General features: G+C 40.3%; 1 protein-coding gene across 13 annotated transcripts in view; it reads right to left on the bottom strand.

Annotated features, from left to right (window-relative positions):
- The window catches only part of ppfia1 (PTPRF interacting protein alpha 1), a 43,284-nt gene extending 21,015 nt beyond the window's left edge, over positions 1–22,269 (bottom strand). For 8 of the 13 annotated variants that reach the window (XM_067598480.1, XM_067598367.1, XM_067598165.1 and 5 more), the window contains exons 1-9: positions 21,107–22,268; positions 19,022–19,291; positions 5,803–5,904; positions 4,851–5,015; positions 4,632–4,706; positions 3,149–3,250; positions 1,495–1,728; positions 1,149–1,295; positions 346–480 (exon numbers count right to left, since the gene is read on the bottom strand). In XM_067598480.1, coding sequence (XP_067454581.1) covers positions 346–480; positions 1,149–1,295; positions 1,495–1,728; positions 3,149–3,250; positions 4,632–4,706; positions 4,851–5,015; positions 5,803–5,904; positions 19,022–19,291 — 1,230 coding nt within the window. In that variant the 5' untranslated portion in view covers positions 21,107–22,268. Of the gene's footprint in view, positions 1–345; positions 481–1,148; positions 1,296–1,494; positions 1,729–3,148; positions 3,251–4,631; positions 4,707–4,850; positions 5,016–5,802; positions 5,905–19,021; positions 19,292–21,106 lie in introns of all 13 variants that reach the window. The other 5 variants (XM_067598325.1, XM_067598623.1, XM_067598703.1 and 2 more) reach the window with 2 other exon arrangements.
- Positions 22,270–26,159: the final 3,890 nt, after the last annotated feature.

The following is a 26,159-nucleotide window of genomic DNA, read 5'->3' on the forward strand; positions in this document are numbered from 1 at the left end:
CAGTAAAAGTCTGAGAGTAACAATGAATCTTAGCTTGAACTTCAGAGACGCGCTGTGAGCCAGATCCAATACTAATAAGGTTGTAAGTTTGCCTGTCTAGGTTCAGCTGCAGCGTGTGTTGTCCAAGACAAAGGCTCAAACTATAAATGGATAAAAACATGAGCCAAATCTCTAAAAATAGATCCCTGTGGATATTTGGAGTAACATAAACAATGGCTTCCCCTGCAGCTTCCGCAGGGGAGCTCCGAGCTGTTGCAACGTAAAGGAACTAATCCAACAGCCCTGCTAACAGTATGTGTGCTGGTGTCAAAGAATATAGGAAAAGGTTGGGTTAGGTGCTGATACCTTTGTGAGGGCGGCTACCCTCTGTGCTAGCTCAGCCTCCACCTCAGGCAGCGTCTCTGCCTTTCGGATGGTCTGCTGCAGCTTCTGCTCAGCCAGCTCCAACTTCTCCTGGAGTTGCCGGTTTCTGTCCTCAGTCTGCAAACAATAAACAAACCAAAGGCAAACAGTCATTAGACAAGGATGTCGAAGGCTCGTCTGTGCTTACATCCTGGCCTCAGGGTTAACTGTCAGTTCTACAAGGTGAAGAAGAGAGAGGCCAAAAAATAAATAAAAAGAGAGAGAGAGGGAGACAAAGGGGGACCGGGAGGAGGGGATGGGTAAGGGTGGGGTGGACAGGAAGTAAGGAAGAGAGCATTCATAATGATACAAAGACAGACACAAAAACCCCATAAGAAAAGAGGAGAGAGACATCTCCATCTTAGCGAGCACATATAAAAGAAACGAGCCAGCTTCTATGAGGCTTCTCATTCAGTGCCTGCTGCGCTAGTCAGTGTGTGAATACAGCAGGAATTCATTAGCAGGGGTCTGAACACTGCCAAGAAGAACTGCAGGCCGTCCCTTCTGGCAGACAACTCTGAGACTCAACACACCAAAACCAACACATGCCTTCATCTACTCAGAGTCACATCATGGTGTGTGTAGAGGTTAGTGGTGTGATGAAATGTAAACTTAATCTAATCTAGAAGATATGACTACATCCATTTGAATTGTAAATATCAGGAAGCAGCGGTGCATGCTTCAGTACGTCACGCCTCTCGTCAGTGATCACATGTGAACGTAGTAATAAACAGAATGAGGCGTACTTGTCTGAAGAGCGACTCCTTGTTGGCCACTTCGTTCTCCAGCTTGTCGTTCAGGTCGTGGACGGAGGTAGCCTCCCGCTGAGCCGCCAGGTAGCGTTTCTCCAGAGTGGTGATCCTCTCCTCCATGTCTTCCTTCTGAGCCATTGACTGCACATGTACATACATTTCTATTAGTGTCCACAGTCTTTGACCCCAGCCTACTGACCTCTGACCTTTGCCATCTTCTGATGAAAGGGATGGGAAAATGTTCCAGTGGCCTACATTTATATATTTTATGTTTTATATAGAGAAAGCAGGGTATGATACAGATGTTTTGACGTATATCGAGCGTATAACTAAACATTACCTCTCTCAGGTCTCTCTGTAGTCGTGTGTTCATGTCTTCAGATTTGATGAGGTCCTTTCGGGCTGTGTCCAGGTCCTCCTCCAGCTCGTTGATGCGTGATACCATAGCAGCCATGCGCTCCTTCATCTGGCCCAGATCAGCCGTCTGACGGTCCACCACCTCCTGGAGCTCGCCCACCTTCCCGAACCCGGGTCCCGACTCCTCCTCTTGACTCAGCGAACCATCTGACGACCGCTGTGAGAGAATGAACAGTGTTGTTTAACTGAGCGACCTTCTTTGAACATCTTCTAGTTGAAGATGGGGGGAGGGGGGGGGGGGGGGTTAAGGGATTAGAGATGATAGGTTAGGAGGGTGTTTTTTATTTTGTGCTTTGTTTTTTTATTATATATGTATGTTGTTTTTTATATTTTATACATATATATATATAAAAGAGCATATTGTGATGTAATTGCATGTGTATTCTGTTTGGATATATGTGCTCATGTATTTATGTCAACACACTCAAACAAATAAACATTTGAAATGAACAACAATTCTGAGGCGAACAGAATAACTGGATGCTCAGTCTGTTTCACCCACTCAGCATGTTGGACAATGACGCCCCCCCCCTCCCCCCCGGAGCTAACGGAGCTACTGCAGGACACATGACGTTAATATCACAGCAGACGACTCCTTGTTATTCTCATACAAGCAGGAGACTGTAAAAAGCTTTTAGATTCATTCATTCATTCATTCATGCAGTTAACTTTTTAAAGTAAAAAGGCTGCAGATTGATGTTAATTGCCGGTTATGTTTCATATTGTATTTCAGTGGATTAATGACACCAGTGAATAGTTTGGCACACAGTGTACTGGAGTCAGAGGCAGGAAATAGAGCCCCGTTCTCTTCTTATTCAATCCAGAATTGGCTTTGAATCGAGTCTCTTTATTGATTCTTTTTGATGTTTTTAATCTTCCTGTTTCTTGCATCCGTCTTTTTATTATTTCCTATTTTTCTCATGTTTTGTGAGGCACGTTGTGTTATGATATAAAGTAAGTAACCTGGACTGTTTCCAGTCTGCTGATCCCTTTATGTTTCTGCCCTGTGCCTGTATGTTGATAACATAACTTAGCAAAGTTAATCATTGCATGTCTCGGACTGAGTCGGCTGAGGTGTGGCGTACTTAAGGACAGCTGAGAAAACAGTAATGATAAAGGAAAAGCTTCTATAAAAATAAGAGAAGTTGACTCCGGTCAAAGGTCAAAGCTGCACCGATACTCTGTTTGTTCAAAGTTTACAGTGCTGCTAGGACACAAATGTTCAATTTGCGTTGCATTAATATCATTAATGCTCCGAAATGCATGCAGTAATACTCTGTAGAGCTCAGGCTGACATTACATATTAATCAGATCTCAGGTTTAGCACAATACCCACTGTGGATTTTTCTCTCTTCTCTTCACTAAGAAGACATTAAGAGTTTATTTCTGCATGTTCAATAAACATTCATATTACACCAATTTAAAAATAAACTCTACTGAATACATCCTGAAGTCATTTAATATGTTATAATTTGCTTTAATTAACTGAACAGATGCAGGACACTTGTCACACACAAGCAGCTGTGGCTTCGCCTCTCACTCGGCTTTCACACACACATGCTGTTGAGTAATCTCACCTTGCCATTAGTGCTCGGTGTGTTTTCAGAGTTGTGGTTGACCTCGCTGGTTCCATCTGCCAGCCCTCTCTTCTGGCCGTTCTGCTCCCTGAGGTAAGCCAACTAGAGAAAACACCAGTTTGTTAACACCTTAGTGAATCATTTATTTGCTAGTGACGACCATTTAGACCGTTCTGTGGTTAACCGCTAAACCTAGTGAGCTTCCATTTATGATTGGATTGATTTATCCTTTGTGATGTTATTTTTTCCATTTCACTTAAGCGAGTACTTGCAGCGAGCAGCTCGAGAGCCCAGGGCCTCGAGTTCAAACCAAAACTATTCTGGTTGCAGACTCACATGAATACCCTGCACAGAGCAGCGCTCTATGCCAAATGGTCAAACGGCAGGAAAACAAAGCAGCAAGAAGCTGCCTTGCCTTAGGAAGTAAAGCCAGTAATAAAAGCAGAGTGGCAAGTGGTCGATTTCGTGTGTGTGTGTGTGTGTGTGTGTGTGTGTGTGTGTGTGTGGTCTCAGGCTGATTCCCAGGAACAAAAGATGACTGCAGCATGAAGCAGAGAGGAAATCTAGGACACTTCCCCAAGATCCTCTGGGTCTTTTGTCAATCTTAATCCCATTCAATACACAGTGGACTCCAGACTCTCCCTCCCTTTAAATACATGTGCACATGTTTGTATGAAGGAGTTGCAAGATCTCTACTTCGCATTCAGAGTGAAAACACAACACGTCCATAGAAATACAGCACAGGAAAGGTGCACAGACTTACTGTAATGTTTCAAAATAAAATTCTCTGTTACCACATCTGTTTTTAAAAAGGTTCGTTTTGTTTTGTTTGCATCTTCTGGTGTTAAAGTTTTTCAGTGTAGTATAAAATAATGGCGTAGCAGTGGCTGACTGACACATTTTGAGGTCAGAGCAGCAGTTGAGTTCGTGTCACCGCAGAAGCATAAAAGGAGCACGTCATTCATTCCTGCATCATGTGTGAGATTAGCGGTGTTTGCATTTCACTAACGTGGCTTTTTATTTTCTTCCACATCTTACTGTGAAAACAAACATAACTTCACTTTAAATTCATAAATATTAAACTCTAATATTACAGAACAGGGACGACTAGGTTCTACTGTGCAAGACTTTCCAATAAAGCTGATAAATACTGAATAACAATAGTTCTGTAGTTCAGCTAATTATCACATACAAAGGTGGGAACCATCTGTTTACTGGACTTATCTTGTGGCAGAACTGTTAGCTCCGGCATTAAAACTAAACATAAGTATCACTGGACAGGTGCGCATATGCTAAGCATGAAAGGGCTGAGAATAAAAGATTAGCATGCTAACGGATTTGAAGTGATTACCAGGCTGTCAACGTGTTCCAGCAAATATTCCTGCATGATGTGAACGCACCGCTAAACGGGATCATTTAACTTGGAAAAGATTGTATCAGTACTAAGCAGGAGGTTTCTATTCAGTCAGTTACGTCTGCTTACTTCTTTGTGCGAGATGGTGAGCTGTTCCTCCAACGCGCTGCATCTTTCCAAGGCAACACGTAGTCTTTCCCTTACCTGGAAAAAACATGAAACAAACATAAACAAACCTGTACAACTTCAATCTTTATTTCTTTGCCTTGCAATATTAAAATATCTGTAATGCATGTTATCATGTATACATATTGTTTATACACACATACTTCAGCACTACAGTCATACCTTCTCATCGAGGGCTTTGTGGTGTTCAAAAAGTGACTTCAGAGCTTTGAGGACCTCCACTTCGCTTGAGACGCCCGCTGGAGACTGTGCCTGTCTCTTCACCACCGTCATCCTCAAACTACGCTCATGGCGAGACACCAGGCACTCCAAGTGCTCCAACAGGAGCTGGTGACACAATGAACAGTATGAACAGGACAGAAAGTGGCTCAAACACACTCAGCATCAAGCTTGCTGTCCTTTCACAGTAAATCGCTTCACAGTTATCGCTTTTCCGTAGCCGACCCAGAGCTTTCGTGAAGCTGTTGGATTATTGTAGATTTGTTGTTTTTGCATTAATAAGACAGAACTTTGTGTTGTGGTCGGCTGATAAACATACAGCAGATCATTTTCTTAATGTAGATTTTAGTTTGTCTAGAGCTTTTTCTCTGTCTGCTTCTGTTTAAGTCCATGTTTGTTAGTCCAAAGTAGCAGATTATGTGTGACAGACTGACACTTCTCTCTGGTCAACCCTGTTGAGACTCAGATATTAAACATTTTTTTAAAAAAACGTTGTACAAAAGTAAACAGGTTCTACTCAAACAGTGCTGACTAATAACACTAGTTGAATGTAAGTATGGTCCTGCTCTTTCTCTGCACACATAGCTGTCTGTAATGAAATTTATCGTCTGTGGTTGAAATATTTTGATTATTGAGCATTTTGCAGCACCCATAACTTGTGACAATGGTTTTCATTATAGGACAGACACTGATGTGTCAACCAGTGTCATGGCAACCGTCTACACCGAAAAAAGAAACATTCAGGAATTTGATAGGAGGAGTTCCAGAGGAGAAAAACCAAACGTTCCTCATCAGCGGTGGATAGTGGAGATTGTATAATACTTCTACTATGAACTAAAAGATTAAGAACAATTATGTGTGTGTGTTTGTGTGCACACCGGCAAATTCTACTAACCCGTGTGTTGTTTCTCTCAGCCTTCAGCTCCGCGATCTCCTCCTCCTTCTCCAGAAGCTGCTCCCTGCACACGTTCACTTCCTTTGTTAGTGCAGCAAACTCCTAGAATAGAAGAAGACAAATACAGCAACATGAAACTGCTACTTACTAAGCTCCGTTTCTTGCTAAGATGCCATCTGAAGATAAAAAAAGTGATGGTATTGAGGAGGCATAGCTGTCAAATATTTTAAGTTTAAAACTTTGTGTGAAAGTGTGAAATGAATGTTAAATGCACTGCAGCAATATAACGTCTGTTCCTAGAGATTAACACATTCCTAGATATCCTCAACACTTTACTGGTCACTTTAAACCAGTGGTTACCGCTCCAGGTCACAACTTTGTCACAGCAGCTACTGGTTACATCTGATTAATACAGCAAATTTAGCTAACTAAGTTCATAAACAGTGTTTATCTGCTTGGATTGGATCATTTAACTTTAAAGTCGGCTTTGCTCCAGAGCCACTGTGTTAATAGATGTGTGTGTTTACTGCTGGTGAGGACGTGTATAATTCAGGGAACTCAGATACCAGAAAAATTAGCCGTTGCAACGTTTTTCCTTGGTGTGGTTTCTGTGGTTACCATGGTAACAAAGTAAGTCGCAGCAGCACCGAGTTTAAAAGAGTTCCAGCTATCATCAACTCTGACAGAAGTGGCGAACAACTGTTCACGAGAGCAGCGGCAGCAGCCACGCTCCTTCTCTCTCTCTCTCTCTCTCTCTCCTTGCAGATGCTGTCTAACCTCAGAAGCACGGTCATGTTTACATTGGAAACAATGGATGTGATGACAACCACAGCTTACTTGCTGAAAACTACAGGCTGCTTTGTGTTGTTTTAATCAGCACCGATTAGAGATTCTCTAACTTTTCCAAGAGGAGAGCATTGATGGTGTAGACCACACTGACTCGGTGTACCCTCAGCGGCTGGTTTGATGAACAAAATAGAAGCGGAGAAATCAAAAGGTGGTAAAACATCAGACGTATTTGAGTTCCATCAAACTGAACGTATGCAAACATTTAAGAACATGTGATACTGCCGCTCTGTAAACAGACTTGTTCTCATAAACCTCACATTACTGTCACATCTTTCTCAAGTTCCCTTCAAACAAATGCAGTTGTGCGCGCACACACACACACACACACACACACACACACACACACACACACACACACACACACACACACACACACACACACGCTGCTTCTAGAGATTACATGCATGGTTGGACATAAAGAATGTGCCATCCTGATTTTTTGCCCAGTAGCACACAGGCACCGTAAGTGCTGAGGCCTTCTTGCTACGTTTTCTGAGGGTGGGAGATGTGAGCAGGGACTGTGGGGAGGTGGAGGGGGAGGTGGAGGTGGGGGTGGAGGGGGGGGGGTTGCTGCTGGAACTGATCGTTCTTTTCAGTCACTACCACAACTATTCTCTCTTCCCTTCCCTTCACTCAAGCCTCTGAGCTTTTCCAGCGACTGGCACGGATTCTGCTCCGCTAAAAAGGAGTAAGTGGGAGTTTGCTATTGGCTAAGATCAAGGTCTCCGCTCTCTGCGAGCCAATGAGAGACCAGAAGAGGCAGGCCCAGGGGTAATTATAGAGTGGCTTACTTCCTACATTCCAGAGAAGACGCTGAGGTTGAGTTGTACAGCAACCTTTAGATTTCTCTATGCCTCTGTCCTCCAATCCTCCATTTATGACTCTCTTATTTTTCCTCAACTTTTCTTAACTCATCATTTATTAAAAAAAAAAAAATCATATTCAGTAAATCAAACCATAGAGAAGAGCCTCACCAGCTCTCCAACCCAGTATACTGATGCAGAGAAATTATCTTCCTGTACCACAAAATGTTTATTAATTATTCTTAATATTTTATATATTTGTATTAATTTCACAAAGGAAGCAGAAAAAGAGAAAATACTCGCCACACATGCGTGTACTCACAAACCTCACAATATGTGCACATGCAAAACAAAGTACTATAATATTAGACAGATAGAAAACATGTATGTGTACAGAGCAGTTCAATACAATAACCCTGAAATAAATAATAAATACTCTCTTATTCATTCATCTTCCTGAGGTCCTCAATCATTTTGGTTGTATTTTAACTAGAAGAAAAGAGGCTAAACTATGAGTGTCACTTGTTCTTTTAAGCATTTAACAATTTAATCCCCATAAAATTAAAATATGCAGATCGAATGCAGTGGAATCATAAGCTTGTATACATGTGAATGCAGCTGTAGGACTGATCCCGTCTCTCCGTGCAGCAGTGTAAACTCGTGTCTGCCTCAGTAAGTGTAGATGAGTGACATGCTGGTTAGAAGCAGAGTGAGCTGCCTGTAAGCCTTAGAACAGGGGAGGGGATTAAAGGGGGAGGGGGGGGGGGGGGGGGGTACATGAATATGTGTGCCAACCTATTAAAGGAACAGTGCACTAAAACACAGAGGAACACACAAAAGCTTTTCAGGGATATAATTGTCCTCTGTACAGCGTTCAGCTGTGCCGTGGAGGAGGATATCTAAACACTTTAGCGGCGCTAACAGCAACTATTTTCTTTATTATTATACGATTACAAAATTACAAAGTCAGCGTTATGTGCAGCAGGTGTAGAAAAATGTGAGCACAGCTTCAAGAGCCGGTTTTGAAGGCATTGAATGGCATAAATGAGTAATGTTTCAACACAGCGATTCAATTTGTCCTCTTTTAAAGATAGTTAGCATTAAGTATAATCCATCTATATAACCTACAGGGACATAAACTCCAAATTTTCATCAATTTTTAACAGATTTTCACAGAAACATATTCTTCAAAAGGAATAAATCGATTCAAACTGGTAAAATGTTATGTTCATGCGCATTACAATAGTTTTAATATCAAAACTGTATTTTTGTTCATCCACTTTGTGTCCAATATTTAAAACAAACAATTTTAGACTTCTTGTAACAAAACAAATACAAACATGAATGTCAGCTGTCTTGGAGCATATCAGCAACAAATACACACATATAAACATAATATACTTAATAGGCGACATTGACAAAAAGTAGTGAGACATATTAACACTAATTAGTGTTCAGGCCTTTGAATTCTGATATGAGGAAGGTAATATATCTTTTATTTTGACGTTGCCTTTTACTCAGAAACACTGCAGGAGAGGAACAGAGTTCACTGCAGCTCTGGAAAAGCATACAGAAGGGAGTGAGATCAGGAAACAGTACGGCTCCTCTCTGTTATATCAACAGTACAAGTAAAGAATGTAAAACAATCTCCAAATGACAGCCTACTTGATAAAAGCTATATGGTGTTTGGTGGGCAAGTTAAAACTGATATCATGGCATACCAGCATGTCAGCATGTCTACATCTCTAAAGGCTGCAGTCTATTTAATGTTCTAACCTTCATAACACCAATTCACTTAACATTTTCTTTTAAACTAATCTTGCCTGAAAGTACCAGAACACTTTATGGATTCTCAGAATTTGGCAACTGATGAATAGGCCTGAAAAAAATAAGCTCTTTTTCTTTCAAACACCATACCATCATCAGACTGCGCTGTGTTTGGCATTGAGATCGGAACCAATAGGCCTACCTCCTACATAATGACTTTAGCCGTTCTTAAAAGCTTATTGCGTGTGCTGAAATCGGACACTGTGCAGAGGGCATCTGTTCTCCTAGAGGAGGACTCGCCATCAAAAACTAATTAGACACCACAATGGCTCCTATTCAGCGCCGCTTTGCCTGCTACCCAAACGCACGCAGACAGAAAGAAAAAAGTCAATCTAGAAGGAGCTGACAGAACGCTAGTTTCCGCCACCTCTATTCCTCAAGTCCCTGCTGTTCAAAGACTGGATCATCAATGGTCTCCCTGAAGTTTTGAACATAATGGGACTACTTTAAGAGCAGCCCTACACATGCTGTATGCATATGTATACATAAACATCCATTGGTCTTCCCACTTCCTCATCAACACTGTAAAAACGAGAATAAAGAGAAACAACATTAAAGGTCATTTGAGTTCCCTCTAAGCCCCCAATGTGTATTTGGTAAAGGCAACGTCTAATTGTCTACCTCGGTAATTAGCTTAATTACTATTCAGTGCAACAAAAGGGCAGCACCATCATCTGGCCATTATCTTCCACAGTTGTTGTGGTTGCACAGACAGATTACACAAATTCTGACTCTATTCTTGGTTTATTCTTTGAGCAAGGAAAAAAAATGTTTAAAGCAAAGAAACACCTTTATTTTTAGCACATTTAAGCTGTATTTAAGAGTCGTTTGTCATAAATATGAAGATAGTTTCTGTGATTCTTCAATGTTTTCACTTAATCTTAACCAAGAGCTCACAAATTTAAAAACCCCAATAATTTTACAGCCTTTATTGTGAAGTAGCGACCAGATCCACTACAGTCACTGACACTGGTGACTGCTAACTCCTCAGTGTGTTAAAACAGGTCTACGTAAAGATCTGAACATTTTTCTGTATATACAAGTATAAAGTAGGAATTTTAAAATGAGATATGAAGAGGCCATCAACACTTGTGGGTACGAGGTCCAGTAGTAGGTTCACGTCAAGCTTTTAGGAATGAGTTAACAAAATTGAAAAGTTCTTAACAAATTCCTGGTTTGTATAAATTTGGAATCGTTTCCAATTAAGAAACCATCCTCAATACCCAACCCAGTGGAGGTCAATGTTAGATTGTTATATTTCACAAGATTACACTCATTTGACTAGTGACTAGCGGTGTAATGGTACGTTTAGTCATCCTGAACCGTTCGGTACAGGATGTTCAGTTTGGTAAGCGACTTTCCTCAGTTCGGTTTGCTCCGTGACCCAAACAACTCCAGTCAAAATAGTTTAATTACCCTCTTACTCTGACGTGCGGCACAATAATTCTGGAGTACGAGTGCCATCAGCAATGTTTTGGCAATGCACCGCTAAGCTGTAGCATGCTAATGGATGTATGCTAGCCAGCTTAGCCAAGTTAGCCCGGTTACCCTGGTTACCATGCTCATGTAGTGTCACTGCCGTCAGAGTGACAAACAAAAGACCCGAGCTGGACGATCCTCCAATGACCGAGTGCAACACTATTATTAAAATATGCGCGGTTATCAGCGTTAGCATGTTGTTAGAATTGGCTCTGAGCGACCATAAATCATCATTAAACAGCATTCAGCAGGTGTCCTGCCTCATTGAAAGAAACAAAAAGGTTATTTTCCTTTTCCACTGCAGCACAACTAAACGGTTTCAGTAACAGTTTCGACTGCAGCATAACTAAACTAATTAAGGAACTGAGGATAGTTGGCAGAACTTGCAGAAGTTGACAGCAGAAACCGGTTGGCTTTTAGGACAAACTAAACTGAGCAGCATGGCCTTCACTCTCCTGTCTAGTGTCTGTGTGTCATTTTCCTTTTAAGTTACTAATTCAGCTCACATTTGGCAAAAGGCAACACTAGCGCTCTGTCACTTTCATGTCACTGTGTGGAACAAGTCGGTCTTTGTTTCTCCGTCTTACCGCTGTGAACTCTCAATTCATGCCATTGTACCACTGACCAGAATATAGAAATGGCCTCAAAATAAGGAGACAAATATCAACAGCAAGCTGCCAAATTCCCATGATTTGGTTTTTAAACTAAATAACAGCAAGACTGAATTTTAGCTTTGTGTCACATCAATAAAAAAAAAAAAAAAAAAAAAAACAATTCAACAGTCACATTTTGTGCAAACATTTGTTCAAAATGGAAAGAACTATCACACTGGGAATTCTTGGGAAAACCCGGCTTTGTGTTCAGTTGTTTTAAGTTCAAATGCAGTTGATATAAAACAAAACCAGTTTATATCAGATAAACCACGACAGAAATATCAGGATCCAGACTATATGACAGATAAAACTACTGTGGCATTAAGAATGAACAAATCAGAACTAAAATATTAAATTAAACATGACTTGAGATGTTTCTAAGGTCATGTTTAGACTGATATTAGCACATTCAAACTGGTGTCAATGAGATATCTATGACATGACATTTGATCAAACTATAAAAGAACTTAACATTAAGTAAAACTGTGTCTCGGTGTCTTAATAATCATTGTGAATTATGGTTGAAATATGTGATTTACTCTACAGCAGTAAGAGCTAGATGTCATCAGAGTTTAGACTTTTTTTTTTAAAGGAAATGAGGTGTTTAGGTGTAAGAAAAGTATAGAACCAATCATAATGTTTGTTCACAATAACTTCCAGATAACAAGGAAGCGTATGTAAATAAGTATAAGTAAGCATGAGTAAGTATAAATGAGTAAAGCAGAGGTAAGGCAGCTTGTCGCTATGTTAAAGGCAGCAGTGGTGAGATGTCGCTGTTGGGTAGATTTGGTTTATAAAGATGCTAGCAACAGTACATAAAATAAGCACAGCAGCTACGTCAGATAAGTTGGACCTCTGTATTTAACTATACATATTTAAACATTACAGTTATGGCTGAAAATGACAACAGAAATAAACAAGTTTCATATATCTCCGCAGTTTAAATTAACTGCCAGTTGTCGACCTGGGAGTGACTGTTGTTAGCGTGACGTCACTGTGTTTCTGTCTATATGTTGGCGTTGTGGTGTGTGTGTGGTATAAAAAGGAGGGTTTCAGCCTGCGGCATTAGAAGAGCAGTGACTCTGCTGTCCTGACTCCAGTGGGGAGTTCATTCCACTATTGTGGGGTCATAAAAAGAGAAGCACAGGGCCCTTTGAGTGACAGGGTCGACAAGGGGGGGGGGGGGGGGGGGGATCTATTACTCAAACCAGCCTTCCTGGATAGTATTTCATGGTCTCACTGGTACCTGAAGCAGCACGTCCCCACCAACGCAGCCTCTTGCGGTTTTTTTTAAGACACTGATGTCAGAGGGTCTCGTCAGACCCTTTTAGGACTAAACAAACAGCAGCGTCTAAGACATGACATCCCTGGTTTACAGGGTCAGGAGCGCGGTAAGCTGCTGGACTGTCACCAACATGTCCTGTCACAACAACCAATCAAATCTGTAAAAGCAACAAGTGATATCAATGAGGGGAGCGGGGTATCAGTGAGGCTGTTTCATCTCAATCATTTAGCTTCATTTAACACATATTTTGGATCAAACAATGCTATTTTCAGATGATGTATAAATGCAACCAAAAGCAGCAGGCAGAACAAACCAGTTGAGACAGGAGAGGACTGATGTCTGAGCATCATTTGCTACCTATTCAATAATGCAGTTTCAGTCCAGTAAAACAAAACAACAAATCATGCACACCGCCCACTGGAAAGTCAGCGACAACAATGCCCGTTCACAAATGTTCAATGACAACCCGGCACAAACAAGCGATACAACAAAGCTTTTGTCTCCATATGCTCAGACAGCTCCTTCATGTCACTCATTCTGAATTTGACTGTTTAACTTGTAAAAAAAAAAAAAAAAAAAAAAGAAAAAGGGACATTTTGATGTGTTTGATGATGCAATCTGGTCAAAGCGATTAAGTCATTAGTGGTTTCGGTTAGCACTTTTCTTGACATTTTCTTCTCAACACAGTAATGAGTTGGCAGATGACTCACTGTAATTGTTGCTAGAAGCAAGTTTGGCTAGAAAAATGTGTGTGGAAAACAGCGTGTAGCTAACTACTACCAGTCCCTTTTTTTTTTTTTTTACTGCCTCAACAATCTTTATAGTAGTTGTAGAACACAGCTGGTAATTCACTGCCAGGAGACACCAAAACACATCTAGTGTCGCCCACTTCAAGCACAGAAGCGCTGAAACGTTTCCCCACAACATATGGGCCCTAAAATTGGATAACAAAAGAAATCTATTTGTGAGCGCAGTAAAAGTGGAGTCACTAAGCTATCTGTAAGATGACATTTAATTGTGGGAATGTCCGACCGATTTGGGCTACACACAGAATACAGAGAATAAAAAGAAAAAAACAAAAACCTGAACTAAGTGGCGTCTAACAGGGCATCGCTTGAGCTTTAAAACGCTGTTGACGTGTGAGCGAGCCGCCCTGGAATGTTTGTGCATTCCAGTCGAAGGGTTCTCTCACCAGGAGAGAGGAAACGAGAGAAAAAGCTGCACATCCCCTTCACCTACTGTACCTACTGCGGCCAACAATACTCCAAACAAACTGTTTATTCCATGACGGCATCAGTCTCATTCCTCGTAAGGTCACTAGGAATGTTATCTGAACTGAGTTACCAGACTAATATTTGCTTGCTGTTCCTGTTTTGTATTGTTCTTGATTTTTATATCTCCCCTTTGGTTTAAATACCTCCTCCAATTTTCCTAAAAATCACTGTTACCACCACCGTTTCTTCATCAATTCACTGTTAAATCAAATCTCCTAATGACAAAGTGTTTATCCAGTTTAATCTTTTTATTGAACCTTTCTTTAACCAGGAAAACTCTCATAGAGATTAATAATCTCTTTTACCAGAGTGTCCTGGCCAAACAGACGCCATAAGGGATGAAAACATAAAGGTCAAAGTTGGCAGACACCGAGTGTTAATGTGTTGGTGTAAACAGAGCCGGCAATAGAAAAGACCTTTCAGTCACCAAATCTATCACAAATGTATAAATCTGCACTCTGTGAGAGGTTTGCTAAGACCCCAATTTCCTAAATTGAAAAAAATCGTAGGGCACACATGGTTAAAACCTGGAGTATAAATGCTAGACGCGAGATAATAAGAGTTTAGAGAAAATTATGCCGACAAAACAACAAAATTTGAGCTCTGCTCGCTGCCACACACCGTCACTCCCAGCTGCTGTTATGTTAGTGATATGCACGAGTCATTGAAGCCGAGGTTTTTCCAAACGTGATGTAGTAGCAGGCTTATACTGACATTTCACTCAAAGGCAGTGTTTAATAAAACAAATACAGTCTGAGATTAATTTTACGTTACTGAAACAGTCACCAGCTCGAATATGAAAGCAGCATAAAACTTCCGTCAACATCATCTTCAGTCTCAGATTTACTGAATGTTTATACAATATAACATACCTGTGAGGTGATTAGATCATGTAAATGAATCAATTAGTGGAATTAATCTCTGCCTGTTCACAAGGGTTTTGGATTACAGATTTACAGGCAAACGACACTGTAAACAAAAGAATGCTGCGTGGTGTGTTAACACCAGATTACAGCAGACAAAGTGCTTCTACTTTTTTTTTAGCAGCTGGATTTTCTTGCCTTCCAGATACAAATCCCAGGAGGTTTGGCAGATATCCAGATGATCAGCTGACACCCCAGCAGCATACGCAGCGACGTGCACACGCACACACACACACACACAAACACGCACCCATATGAACTCGGTTGTTTTAGTCTGGCTGGAGGCCTCGGTTATTTCTGTGTTGAGCAAAAAGAAAGAAATGAGGATTATGTAGAAGCTGGAAGATCGACAGAGATGGATTGATGGTAGATTTCTAATCATGACAAAATAGAAACAACTATTAAAAAAAAAATAAAGGTATTTACAAAATGTCTTGTGTCAGGGATGAAAACTTTTCAATTACTCTAACGTGGATGTTTACGGCCCTCTGTCGACAGGATTACAGACTTTAATACTTTTAGCTTTTTAGCCTGAATAAATCCTTAATTCGTTGTCTATAAGTTATGTAAATTGATTTGTCAAATTCATGGCAAGAGACTGATTGAGACCAACTCCTCTAAACGTTTTTTTTTTCCTTTTTGTTTATTTTATCAATCTGTTCTAGTGGTTAATAAACTGGTGACTGGTGTTAAATGTATGTATGATAGTTTGAGAGATAATCCATGAGTTGTTTGGTCCATAAAACGTCAGAATATGGTGAAAAATGTTGATCACCGTTTCCTTCACCACAAGGTGACGTCCTGAAACGTCTTGTTTTGTCCTGACCAACAGTCCACAACCCAAAGATAATCAGTTTACTGCCAGAGGACATTTAAGAAGCTGGAATCAGAGAATTTTGACAGTTTATTCTTAGAAGAATAACTGAAAACGATACATTGATTATCAAAATAGTTGGCAACTAATCAATCAATTGATTAATTGTTGCAGCTGTGAACAGTTTGACTGAGCTGTAAGCAAAGTCTGGTGGTTTCTTTTACTTTACAGAGCAGATAAACATGGTTTAAGTAACTCGCTTCCAATGATGCCAGCGACTCAACATCCATAAACATACTAGCCTGAGTGAATACAAGTGATGACAACACTTTTTACATGTTTATTTCTATGTAATTATTCTGCACTACAGTCCTAACACTGTGTCTTTGTTTCAGAGTTTTGACTTTGCCTGTAATTTTCCAGCTGTACAACAAAGAGCAGAGAGAGGTTGCATCAATTCATACAATCTGATGTAGCAATACGGTGGAATCCAGAGCGATGTATCAGCTGTAGAGTCACTTCTGTTCCTCTCACACGTTAGCACGAGTGGAAAAAAAAAAATTCATCTCCTGTGAGCACAAGAGTCCATCTACATCCCGCGCCTCTCACTCGACCTGCGTTCAGCGTCTCTGTCCACAGAAGCAGCCGACTGTCAGCTGCAGCGACCGGACATGTTACGTCACCAGGCTGACTGACAGCACAAGTTTACCGAACCAAAATAGTTTATATGTCTGCTCCACGGGAAGAAATCCACTGTGTTTGTATTTATTGATTCACTGATACACATATACAGCAGGATATCTGTGTGATTAAACAGCTGCCTGCTCAGATTACGCTTCACTAAACATGACAGAAACAGACTCCGAGTGTATAAAAACGTGGGGGGTCTCTTGATACATGTGATAAAATAGAAGCGGATCTGTTACGTGAGAAAACGTTTTCTATGTGAACTGGCCGTGGCCTCTCTCTCCCCAGTTCGCCGGCCCTCCCTCAACATTCAACGGCTGCTGGGGACTCGTGTCCTCACACAGACAGCTGCTCTGATGACTTCCCCCCGTCCTGTGCACGAGCACCAACGAGCCAAGAAGAGCAATTAATCAATGCAATCCGCGTAAAAGACTGACAGACTTCAAATGAAAATATTGCTGTTCAGAGTGTGATTTGCGTCACAACGAAATAAACGATAGATGTTTTTCTATCGTCACAAGATCTACGTCGTCAGATCACACAGGCCTAGTGTGAGCTGCTCTGCTTTCTATGTGCGACGGTCTCTTACACTCGACAGATAATATGACGTGAGACGAACAATGAAAGTAAACAGCAGGTTAACTATATATCCTGGATGCATGTTCACCCATAAGTACAACAACTCTTTACTGATTACCAGCCTCTTATGCATCATTGAAAGCTGGAAACCTGATCCCTTTGTTTTTAATATAAGACCATGAAGGGTAGAAACACGACTCATTAATATAACAGAGACCAACGAGCAGATGGACGAAGCTAGGATGTCGTTTCCCTCCACGTTATACAGATAACAGAACTAGAAGCACAGGTAGGACCATCTTATTACAGTACGGAGCTTTGTGCATAATAAATATATGCACATTATGGCTGAATGATATTTGAAAAAGCCATGATGAAAAGTTTTTGTGTTATGTAATATACATTATAATGTAACACTACACTTTTCCCCTGATATACGCAGCAATTAACTTCAGTAGCTCCATTTGAGAAGTTTCTGTTTTCACTCCTCATCACCAGAATAGCTTCTCACAGCAGATGTAGCTTCTTCTTCTTCTTCACTGTTTCTTATTTTCTTGACTCATTTTAAGTTTGATGCAAAAATCCATGAGATGCCAATCAGTCCACTCTGAGAATGATTGTGATTGGTCACTAAGTTTAGTGGTTCCGAAAACGGGTGCAGCAGCACCCTGAGGTGCTGTCAGGACTAGCAAGAGGTGCCATGAGATGAAGCATATTGTTCATCTATTGTGCATTATTAATAACAGTTTACCACATAAAAAAAAAAATTAAAAAATCGGCAACATTTACATTAACTATGTTTAATGTTACGTTGTTGAACATAACAAAACAGAATAAATATGCAACAAAAAAACACCATATTAAAAACTCTGTTTAACATGCAGGTAGTAGCAGCTGACATGACAACTCATGGTTGCGGGTTGTCATAGTAACACAACACACGTTCCAGCTTGGGAGCTCAGCAGCAGTCAGAAAAAAGGTAATCATCAGGGCAGCTATGCTAAGATTTTGCCACAAAAATCAGCTGAAAGAATCGCAAAACATCTTCGATCTCAACACGGAGACGACTGAATCTGAGCCGACAGACAAAACTACAACACAGACAGGTTTTAACTGCTTGTGGAAGACGAACATCCGTCACCGTTCATGCACATTCACTGTGGTATTATTCCCAACATGGTGTTTGTGTTGTGTAGCTCTCTGATCGCTGGTATACATAAAAACAAGACGAGAGACGTCCTGTCAGCGGAGTCAGACCTGCAGGTAGTTCTCTCTCTCTCTCTCCACATCAACAGCAGCTCACACGTCCCATTAAAACACCTGCAGCCTTTTTCTGTTTTGTTTGGCTTTTAATCTGAATGATTGAGAATCAGCCAATATTATTTTAAATTCATTTTGATATAATATAACCTAATAGGCTATAATATTGTAATATGAAAGTTTTATGCAGGTTATATTGAAGGTTGGGTGGTTTGGGGTGCCATGACAAAAAAAAACTTCCTTTGAAGGGGTGTCGTGGTCTAAAAAAGTTTGGGAACCACTGGAGTAGACAACTCATGACAAATGAACTCTGCTAACTTGCCTCAGTGCGCACCACGCTGCACCCTACAATCAGTCGGACATTCAACTCCCAAAACCGCTTTCTCTACTACGAGAGCCAAAGATCTGTAAGAGCTGTCATCCAAAAGTGAGATGGACACTCTGCTGTCAGTGCTGCAGGGAGCAATGCAGGAAAGGGGGGGCTCCGCGGGGTTCTTGGTGTTTTTCTATTCAAATAAGATTACAAGGCACATTCTTTTGCTTTGGTAGTGTATCTGTGACATTTTAACATTTAGAAATGTTGATGATGTGAAAGTAAAGGCAGTAAAGGGTGAATCATATTGTTACAAGGTGAGATTTGATAGGTATTTTGGTTTCGTGTGACAGTTTAGACCAGTGCTGCTGCGGCTGACAAACCTCTCTCATCTCAAAGTATATGACCTTATATAATACAACCTTATGTCTGGATTTTCTTTGACGAATGAATGAGGTCTCTCTCTCACTTACCTGTGGCAAAGCAGTGTTAAGTTGTCTCTGCAGCGAGTCCCTTTCATGGCTAACTTCATGCAGTTTGCCCTGAGTCAAGCCCAGGTTCTCCTGAGTCTCTCTCAGAGTCTCGAGAAGACGATCCCTCTCCTCCAGCATGGACACCATCAGCGACTCGAAGTGACCCTCCGAGTCCGACTGCAGCGGGGAGCCGGAGCCCCGGCGACCGCTGCCGCCTCCCCCGCCGGGCCCTTCAGCCTCACTGATGGTGGGCATCACCTCGCACATCATCTACAACCGTGGTTTGGACAGGACGGATTAGAATCGAAAGGAGAACAAAGGAGAAATAGACTAAATCTGTGGATTATCCTGCATAACCCAGATATTGCTTCTGGAAAGAAACTTTAACGTTAAAATGTTTTAATTTAATTTTTCAATGCATTAAAAACATCAAACTAAATTTCATTCACCTCCACTGTAGAGGGGTGGTGGTAAGAGGTATCATCTCACTGACATCTCCTACAATTATACCCAATAAACTAAATCACTGCCATAAACATTCTCTAATGTCCTCCACAAGCAGAATTTAGACACAGGTTTTTCATTCATCCTCCTCACTGACGGCAACAGATTGTATATTGAAAAATAGTTAAGATGGAGAAAAAATGACAGCAAATTTTTTACTATAAAGCTCAACAGACAGTCAGGAACACTCAGGCTTGACTGTAAATTAAATTGGCTGAGGATTGTTCATGTTCTTAAACACTCTCTCTCTCTCTGACAGATTTGAGATTAAACAGACAGACAGACAGTGGGCAAAGCTAGAAGTGCACTTTCTAGGTGATCTAATCAGCATGCTTTGCAGACACCAAAGCAATGGCCAATATAACAGCTTATTGACTAAGCACAAGGGTATACAGAGCCAAATCAGCTGAACCTACTTACTGATTGATACTCATGGTTAACTACTAAATGAATACACTTGTCCAGAGTAAACAATCATACACTGGTACTGCTCTGAAAACAACGGAGAGCCCTAAATCAATCCCAGGCAGCTAAGAAAGCTGTGTTGTCTGAAGCTTGTTGAGTAATGCTGCATCTAACAACAGCTGGGCAGGAAGGTCTGGAGAATTAGAGCCACTCTCCACACCAAAGGGCTTAGGTCCTGTAAACAGACTGCTAGACAAAAAAAAAAAAAAATCCAGAATCATGTGAGCTGGATTTAACATACCTACTAGGAAGTACAATTTGCAAATTGGTACAAGTAGAGGAGGAACTTAGTGGCAGCCAGAGCAGCCCCCTTCATCTAATTCTTTGCATCGCCTGAGATGCCAAAAGCCATTTGCTTTCAGAAACCACTGTGTTCGGTTCAGTGAACTAACTCTGAACTGCATCTCCCGACGACGACTGTGTTCAAGAGCTGGGTCATACTTGTTACATGGGAATTAACCAGAAAAGGAAAAAAAAAAAAAAATCAGCCTGCCACTCTTAATTAAATGCAATTAATAATGTGCACAGTTAAGATGATAAATGCGTAAAAGGGGGCAAAGTTAACCTAATTTATCAGAAGCAAAACACAAAACCAACGCTCCATATCGAGGTCAAGCCACTCAGGCTCAACAATGTTTATGAGGGGGAGGGGTCACACAGCATCCATGAGAGGGAGTGACAGATGGTGGGTCCACAGTAACTTAGCATGGACATCCCATACGTCAAAAAGTAAAGATGACAAACCAAGATCTGGGAGCAGGACACTTAAGTATACCAACACTTAACACCTCTTTATTTTGGCACTTATGACGTAAGAGCAATTCTGCCTTCATATGCATGATAAAGGAATAACTGAGTGGCAAAATAGGCATAACAGAAGACTGAGAACACCAACACTTGTCACTCAGTTGAGAAGTATTTTGTTTTATGGCGCTAACTGCCTATACAAATATCAAACTAATCAAAACTTGACTTTAGATAAGTTTAATCATGTAAGATTATGAAAATCAGTTCAATCAGTGCTGCAGGCACACATAAGACATCAAAAATATGATTGGTCACTTCTAACATAAGAGTGTAACTAATGCCTGGAGTAGTTTTGTGTCAGTACCTCACCTTTTAAAGAATAATGTTATTCCAAATGCCTCTGTAATCCACGATATTTTATGCAGCCAAGTAAACAAAGTCCAGGGTTCTCCAACTGTATGCAATGTTGTCAAACTTCACAAATATCCAAAGTCATTCAGAACATATAAATTCCATTCAGACGCTGGGATGCATAATAAGGCTGTGTGGAAAGAAAAAAGATGGGATAACTTCCTAAAGGCCTCAAAGCGAAACCCACAGAAAGTGAGCAGGGGGCAGTGCTCCAAGTTTGGCCGGCTAACTCGGCGTTAGCAAGCTAGCATTAAGTAAGCTGGTGGTTCGATGATTGCATATCTGGATTTGGAAGTAAAGTGTCTTATCTTTGCTTTTCGAAACAAACGGCCATACTCAAAAATAAAGTTCAACTCGCCCAAAATAACCATTCATAACAGAGAGATATGTGATGATACAGTTAGGTGACGTGGAAACAGTTGTAGCCTTGCTAGCTTTAGCTAATTTGAAGCAGAAGTCTTTGGCTTGAAGTCAGTTTAAAGTTAGCCGACGTTAGCTACTAGCCAGCTAGGTAGCTAACGCTTCATATACTAACTTAGCTAAGATAACGTCAGGTAGTTATCTAAGGATATGCTGCATTTCATATAAAAGTAGACAACATGATAAAATCTGTCATAGCTATTTATCTTACATAATCGAAAATACTAAAAAAAGAGCTAAAATCCTGAAATAGGTCTCCAAAGCTCTGCTGAAATGATAAATCTATCAGGTAAACGTTAGCGCATCAGCTAACGTTAGCTTCCCGTCGATTCGGTGGAGTCGCGTCACCACATCAACGGCTCGACTCGGAAACTTCCAGCTAACGTTGATCGTTAGCGACGGTTTTCGTCCGTTTGGAAAACCCAAAATCCCGAATAAAAACTTATATTCCCCCGAGTTTCCGTTATATTCCCCGAGTTGTTTGTGTTTTCTCGGTATTTCCACCCAAAAAAGGTCCGTCGGTCCGGTCCTTCCCTGTCGCCACTGCCTGCCAGCTCCGGCAGTCGGGACAGCCAATGGTGGGCTCTCTGCCGCTAACGCTGCTCATCAGCCTGGTAGTCCGTCCGCCGGGAGAGAGAGCGCTGCCCCGGCTGGCAACAGGAGGAAAAGGGAAACAGCAGCAATCTCAGTTCCTGTCGGGATCCGCAGTGGTGGAAGAAGTACTCAGATCCTTTATTTAAAGATCCCACCCAGACACGTTTTAAGATGTATATATATAAATACTCTACTTTGAATAAAAAATTATCGTCTGATAAGGTTTTTCCACAGAAAAACTGTAATTATTTTGTTAAAATCCTTAAAATTACATCTACTCCTTCAATAAAAAATTCTAGAATCTATATTATGCAAATAGTTTTCATTTCAAAAGTTTTCCTGCTGGACACAAGATGTCTCCTTCCTCAGTGTAAAGTCCATTCTCAGTGTATGTGCACTAGAGGCTTCAAGTTTCCACATCACACTTGTGTAAATTGAATATTGCACCAGGACTGGCTCCAAACTAGTTGTGATGTCACTAGGGATGTGGAGAAGGCCCAGTATTTGTATTTGTATCTGTATTTGTCGAGTCAGCAAAATTACTTGTATTTTTATTCGAGTCAAAGTGGAAAGAGGCTTAATAATCCTGTTTTAGTTTTTATTACGCTTTTAATTTTAGAAAATTAAAGTGTTACAATAAGTGTTCATGAATAAACTACCTTATGAGGGAGGTCTGCACACCAGGTCTCGAACTTGAATCCCCAAGATCATAAATGACTGTGTTGACTATTTAGATAAAACTTTACTCATCACCTCATTGCAGACAGACCTCTTCCTATTTATACACCCATAACACAGAGACAACAAAGCGTATAACATGTAGGGAAGAACTTCAAAGGCAAATATTGCTTTGCACTCTCACTTATTGTCTATTTTTTACAACCGAACTTTGTGGAAAGGAGAAGGGGAACAACAGGTTATGGAGAGTCCCTTGGGAGCACTTTGCATGTCAGTAGCTCAGCTTTATCTCTGGGGAACACCCCTAACTCCGGGAGTGACGTCCAAATTAGGAAATGTGCATTATGTAGCAGGTGGATGTGACTCCCCTCGTTGAGACCTGCTGATAGACGTAACAGCGGAGCAGAGGAGAGACACTGAGATAGTGATGTAACCGACCTGCACTCTGGTATTTGACATGTTTTTTTTCCTCCCGAAAACAAATAATTTTTACAATATTTGTATGAAACCAATATGTGTTAAAGAAAAAAACACTATTTGTGCTTTGCCGAATAATGTATTTGTATTCGGGCACACCCATAGATGTCACAGATCATGCTTTTCAATGAGAACCAAGAAAGTTTCCACTTTCAGCAGATGTGAAAACAGCCTTCTAGTATCAAACTCTGACTACACATACATCATTCTGCACAGTGAAGCTCAAACATCCAAGTGAAGGAACAAGAAAAACACACTTTTGAGTGGAGGGGGACTTTGAGTAAAAGTACCAATACAGTAATGTAAAAATACTCAATTACAAGCGAAAATCCTGCATGAAAAATCCCACTTAAGGAAAAGTACATAAGTATTAGAAAAGTATACACAGTGTAGTTAAAGTATTAAAGTTAAAACAGTGGTTTGGTCCCTCTTTCTGATATATTCAAGTCAATATATATATGTACTGAGGGGTTATGAAATGATTAATGGGAGAGGAAAGAAGAAAAACCAAAGTTCTGATACACAAATCTGTTTTCAGTTTTTGATTGAGGGTGAACAAGGCATCTCTGCCTCGAATTTTGGTATCCCCTGTTTCTCATACCTCTTCAATCAATGCTGATGTATAATACTCAGCACAGGGCCTGATCAAAGAACAACTTGGCCCCATACTCTTTTCTTCCCTCATTCCCTCTCCTACTGCCTCATTTGTTCTGGAGCTGCATCAGTCATTCACTCAGCTGAATGTTCAATCCACAGAGGAAGCAGAAAATTGAAAAAGAAGAATTTACTCAAGTACAGTGCCTAAGTCCAATTTTGAGGTACTTGTACTTTACTTGAGTATTTCCATGTGATGCTACTTTATACTTCCACTCCACTACATTTCAGAGGGAAATATTGTACTTTCTACTCCACTACATTTATTTGACAGCTTTAGTTACTTTTCAGATGAAGATTTGACACAATGGATAATATAACCAGCTTTTAAAATACAACACTTCTCTATTAATAATCTAATGATGTCATGTATAATAATATATCAGTTAGAGGGACGAAATGAGTACTTTTAATTCAATACTTTGAGTACATTTTGCTGCTAATACTTAAGTACCTTTACTTAAGTAGGATTTCCTGGACTTTTACTTGTAATGGAGTATCTTTATATTGCTATGTTGGTACTTTTACTTAAATAAGATATGAGTACTTCTTCCACCACTGGTATAGCCTAATGTGACTGAAAACTAAATTCTGTACTTTCCTCTTTGGATTAACATCAGAATAACTAAAATAATCTTAATTCATCTGTAAAACAGTAAATCTGTAAATGTAAAATATGTGTGAGATGGGATTAAAGGTTCAAACTTCTTTATTAGAAATAATATATGGACTTTATTAGAATTGTTCTTCAGTGACCTACATTCAGCTGTTGGAAATGAAATTACTGATAAAACAATTCATGCTGACGTAGGACTCACAATAAAGAGAATACTTGCGCCATCTTGTGGTGATGAATGCACCAAAACTTGCATTTATAATGCAGGATGGACAACAGTATTTTGATGTTTACAAAAATACAGAAATTATCTTCAGTAGGGGTTGTAAAGTATAATAACTAAATCATTTTGACAGAATTTGACCAACTTTGATTCCAGACTTTGGAAGAATGGTATTCTGAAGGTAATCACATTACACCTGCAATTTTAATGGCTGAAAAGTAGGACAATCACAGTCTGATGGTGACATTTTAATATACAGGTCTTTCTCAAAGGTGCAAATGTACACCATTTATTTAATAAACTAATGTACTAATTACCTGCAGAACCCATTAAATAATGTTTACTTCACAATCTTTTAACACTGCAAGCAAGTTACAGCAACTCCACAGACCGATTAGTGACCTATCCAATACTGGCTGTAGGTCTTTTAACTCTCTGTCACACAGAATTTTGCTGTATTTCTTTTTAAATCAAAGCCTGCCTTTACTGCCTTTTTAGGGCTGGAAAAATACTTTAACCCTTTATTTAAAGATCATCTTTAGTTCATTGTATTGTGTCAACATGAGTCATCAGTATAAACTTGGAGCTGAAATGATTAGTTGAAAATTAGAATTGATTAATTTTTTAACTAATTTTTAAGCAAAACTACTAAACATTTTCTGGTTGCAGCTTCTTAAATGTGACAATTTACTGAGTTCTTCTGTTTTATATTCTAGTGACTTAAATATCTTTGTGTTTTTGAGACAAAACAAGCAATTTTAAGATGTCACTTTAGATGGGCATTTTCACCATCTTCTCACATTTAATAGACCAAACAATTGATCGATTAATCAGGAAAATGATCACAAGATTAATTGATAATGAAGATGATAAATAGTTGCAGCCTTAATCACCACAATGGCCATCCTGGACAGTTGCAGGCAGTATTATGTTTTAATGATTCATTGTTCCATGGCACTCATATTGGCTTTTACATCAGGATTGCAGTCTGTGAATGGAGGATTGATGATGATTCAGGCTACATGCAAGAGCTTGAAACTTCATAAGCCACTTTAAATATTTTTCTCACTGATAATGCGTCCCAGCGCATCTGCAGGATGTATCTTTCACCTATTCAGTCTGGTCACACCAGTGACTACCAGTAACAGTCTGGTTGACAACTGAGAATAGTTTTGAGAGGCAGAACCCACAACAAGCTACCGATCCACATTCTATTACATAACCCCAGGGGAGCCCAAGTGGGTGGAGCCCAAGGGGTTGGGGAATAAGAACCCCACAAGGACGCACCAAATGATGACGATGAACGCAAATGGAACAATGACTATGAGATGCATCTGCGGTGGGGTCTG

The sequence above is a fragment of the Thunnus thynnus genome, chromosome 1 (genome assembly GCF_963924715.1).
Source record: "Thunnus thynnus chromosome 1, fThuThy2.1, whole genome shotgun sequence".
In the NCBI taxonomy this organism is placed as follows: Eukaryota; Metazoa; Chordata; class Actinopteri; order Scombriformes; family Scombridae; genus Thunnus; species Thunnus thynnus.